Source organism: Helianthus annuus, chromosome 4 (genome assembly GCF_002127325.2).
Source record: "Helianthus annuus cultivar XRQ/B chromosome 4, HanXRQr2.0-SUNRISE, whole genome shotgun sequence".
Lineage (NCBI taxonomy): Eukaryota > Viridiplantae > Streptophyta > Magnoliopsida > Asterales > Asteraceae > Helianthus > Helianthus annuus.
This window is the reverse complement of record NC_035436.2, coordinates 22,842,974-22,846,435: the sequence shown is the minus strand read 5'-3', so window position 1 is coordinate 22,846,435 and position 3,462 is coordinate 22,842,974. Positions and strand designations below refer to the sequence as shown.

At 35.0% G+C, this 3,462-nt stretch overlaps 1 protein-coding gene across 1 annotated transcript; it reads left to right on the top strand.

The window, feature by feature from the left end:
• The first annotated feature begins 366 nt into the window (after positions 1-366).
• Positions 367-2,513, top strand: LOC110935972 (cysteine protease Amb a 11.0101-like). The gene is made up of 4 exons (XM_022178329.2): positions 367-818; positions 1,423-1,661; positions 2,026-2,166; positions 2,233-2,513. Exons 1-4 carry the CDS (start codon positions 374-376, stop codon positions 2,467-2,469), a joined length of 1,062 nt encoding a protein of 353 aa, XP_022034021.1. The 5' UTR covers positions 367-373; the 3' UTR covers positions 2,470-2,513.
• The last annotated feature ends 949 nt before the right edge of the window (positions 2,514-3,462 follow it).

The window sequence follows — 3,462 nt, the reverse complement described above, 5'->3', positions numbered from 1 at the left end:
GGAATTATAAAATCATAATGTATTAAACCTATATAGGTGTAACTTTACTTCCTTTTTTTATTAATGCATCTGTAAACAAATTATGTATACATACATTATGCAAAGTTGGTGGCATACACAACTTTTACTGTTTATTTTTATATATAAATGCATTAGTTTTTAATATTTGCTTTTTCAAAAGGTATCTAGGTATCCTTTATTTAAATTTAGTTAGTTTTTACATTCAAATCAGCTTAACCATCCATCCATACATTCCCTTGACACCATAAAAAAACCTCCACATATAAATCCTAAAAACAAGCAAGAATAAGCACTTATAAATGCGTACTACTTGGATCATAACAATCTCATTTCTTACACCATTTTCCTCCAAATGAAGATGAACAATTTTATATTTTTTTTACTTTCTTTGGTCTTGATACTAGGAGTTGTGGAAAGCTTCAATTACCATGAGCAAGAACTCGAATCGGAGGAGGGATTCCAAGGGTTGTACGACAGGTGGCGAGAACACCACAAAGTGACCGAGAGAAGCCCCCAACGGTTCAATGTATTCAAGCACAACGTACGAAATATTCACAAGAAAAACAAGATGAACCTGGGATACAAGTTGCAAATAAACGAGTTTGCTACCATGACTCACCATGAGTTTAGGAAAACCCATGCTGACTCGAAGGGTGGCCACTTCATTGCTCTTCACGGGATTCGTAAGACCAACTTGAGTTCCAGTTATAATGATATCGATATAAACGCTATTCCACCGAGGATGGATTGGAGGGAACATAACGCTGTCACCCCTATGAAAAATCAAGGACAGTGCGGTAACACGTTTTGTCTCATTTACATACAAGTTAGTCTTTTGGGGTGGGCCCTCTCCCAAGTTTGTGAGAGAAGAGGGTAAATTTAACACCACCCTTTGTCTCTATAAGTAAGGTTGGTTAATTACATATTTATATTGAAATTAATACATAAAATAGTAACTTTAGATTACCCTTGTAGTGATATGATCCTGTAACCATATTTAACACAAACAATTATCTATATATTCAAAACACTAACGTTATATTCTTCTAATCAACCAATGGGGTGATGGTCCATTGACAAAGACAAAGCCTTTAAACACATGTGTTTAGAAAGGGAAAGTCTTGGATTCAAGTCCCACAGACAACAGAGATTAAAAAAATTGCGGTTCAAAAACAAATATTTTTGTAACCATATTTAACACAAACAATTATCTATATATTCAATAATGTTATATTTTTTTAACCATAAACAATTATCTATACTCAAATTGATAATGTTATATATATCTTTTTTAACCATATATAACACAAACAATTATCTATATTCAAAACAGTGATGTTATATTTTTGTAACCATACTTAGCACACATAGTTACAAACAATTTTGGTGTCGAGTTTACAGGAAGTTGTTTCGCATTTGCTGCGGTGGGTGCAATTGAAGGAATAAACGCCATCAGAACAGGTCAACTCTTATCATTATCAGAACAACAACTTCTTGATTGTGATTCGAGCGACAGAACCTTCCATTGTGACGGAGGGCAGGTCTGTGGCGTATTTACTTTCGTCAAAGAGCATGGAGGTATAGCTACAGATGAGTTCTACCCTTATGTAGGTAAAAGGGAAACATGCGATACATCTAAGGTACAAACAAAACTAATGAATATAGTATAGATAACTAGATTACAATGCTTGTTATATCAAGTACAAACAGCTTTTAACATACGAATTGTACAAATAATTTTAGCAATTATGTTCGAACCACTATAAGTATTATTACACTACCTTTTTGAAGTAGCGTAAATGCATAATAATAAATGCTATAGTTCATTTTGTTGAAATGTGATACTTATTACTCTACAACAGATCAACTAGAGTAATATTAACGCTACTTTAAAACTGTACCGTAATAATAATTCTTCTAGTTGAACATACTTTAGTTTTTTGTATCATTCGCACGTTAAAAGTTATTTGTATTTGATTCTAACAATCTGTGTTTTCAAACCAGTATGGTCATCACTCGGTAACTGTTGATGGAACCGAGTATTTGCCAGAACACGATGAAGAAGCGCTATTGAAAGCAGTGGCACATCAGCCAGTAACTTTTCAAATGGATCCTGGCGGTGACGGTTTCATGTTCTACAAAGAGGTAACATTTCAATCACGCATCGTTCATTTGTTATCGATATGTTGTTTAATAGTTCATGGTGTTTAGGGAATTTATAGTGGACCATGTGGAATGGAGCTGATGCACGCGATGTTGATAGTTGGATACGATCAGGATCCTGACGGAACCAAGTACTGGATTGTTAAGAACTCGTGGGGCGAAGGATGGGGAGAGAAGGGATACATTCGTATGCTACGCGGTACGGAGATCCAAGGGGTTTGCAACATGTATGGGCATTGTAATTTCCCACTTAAATCTCCCGAAACTAAAAATGTTGAACTCTAGATTACAATTTTAATTATGTTCACTCTTCATTTTATATGTAACCATCCGAGAGAGAAAACATATGTCTAATAAGATTTTTTTGTTACTTTATGTTTCGATTATGAGATTTATTTTCTTGATAGACTATATAACATAAAGAATACACATAACAGACGGTTCACAAGCATAAACGAACGAACACGCATGAATATAAGCGAATAAGCGTAAACAAAAACAAACGAGCACCAATTCAAAGAAGAGGAAATTGGACTTTAATAATCTCACCTAGAGGTAGTTGGCCATTGGCACTATCACCTTTGAATATTACCACTAGCATTCCCACCCTTTAAGTATTTTTTTCTCACTGCATCTCCATTATAAACAAATTTAACGGAGTTAAGTTTTTTTCCGAATTTCGAGGATACGAGTTGATTGATGTAAAACTAACCTGGAAACGGTGTTCCAAATGACGGAAACGGTGCTTTAATTCGGGTGTTTAAACTTCCAATTGATAAAATTTAAGCCGTTTGGAGCACCGTTTCGAGATAAGTTTTACATCAATCAACTTGTATCATGTTCTATTCAAATGCCCTAAAACATCAGTTCGAAATTGAAAACAACATAATGAACCTTAGCGTTTTCAGGGGTCGTCTACTGCAAAGAAATTGTTGTAACGAATAATCCATCCTTAAACTTCCTCACCATTAAATTTTGGGAAATCAAGCCGACCGTGCGAACCAGCCGTTGATCTTAGTGTCCTGTACCCTATCATTACCCAATTTGCTGTTAGTCTCCGCCATTTGAGTAACTAATGTTATCATACCGATCTGCAATAATCTGATAGCTCTGGTCTAAAATTGCTTGTTGCCCATCAATTACTCTTGCGCTGTCTTGAGTTAACTTTTCCAATTTTTCCATTTCTTGGTGTCTCATCGGCATAAACAATGATCGTAACCCTAATTTTCCCAATTTGATTATAGAAAAAACACGCAATTGTAGATTGCCGTAACCTTG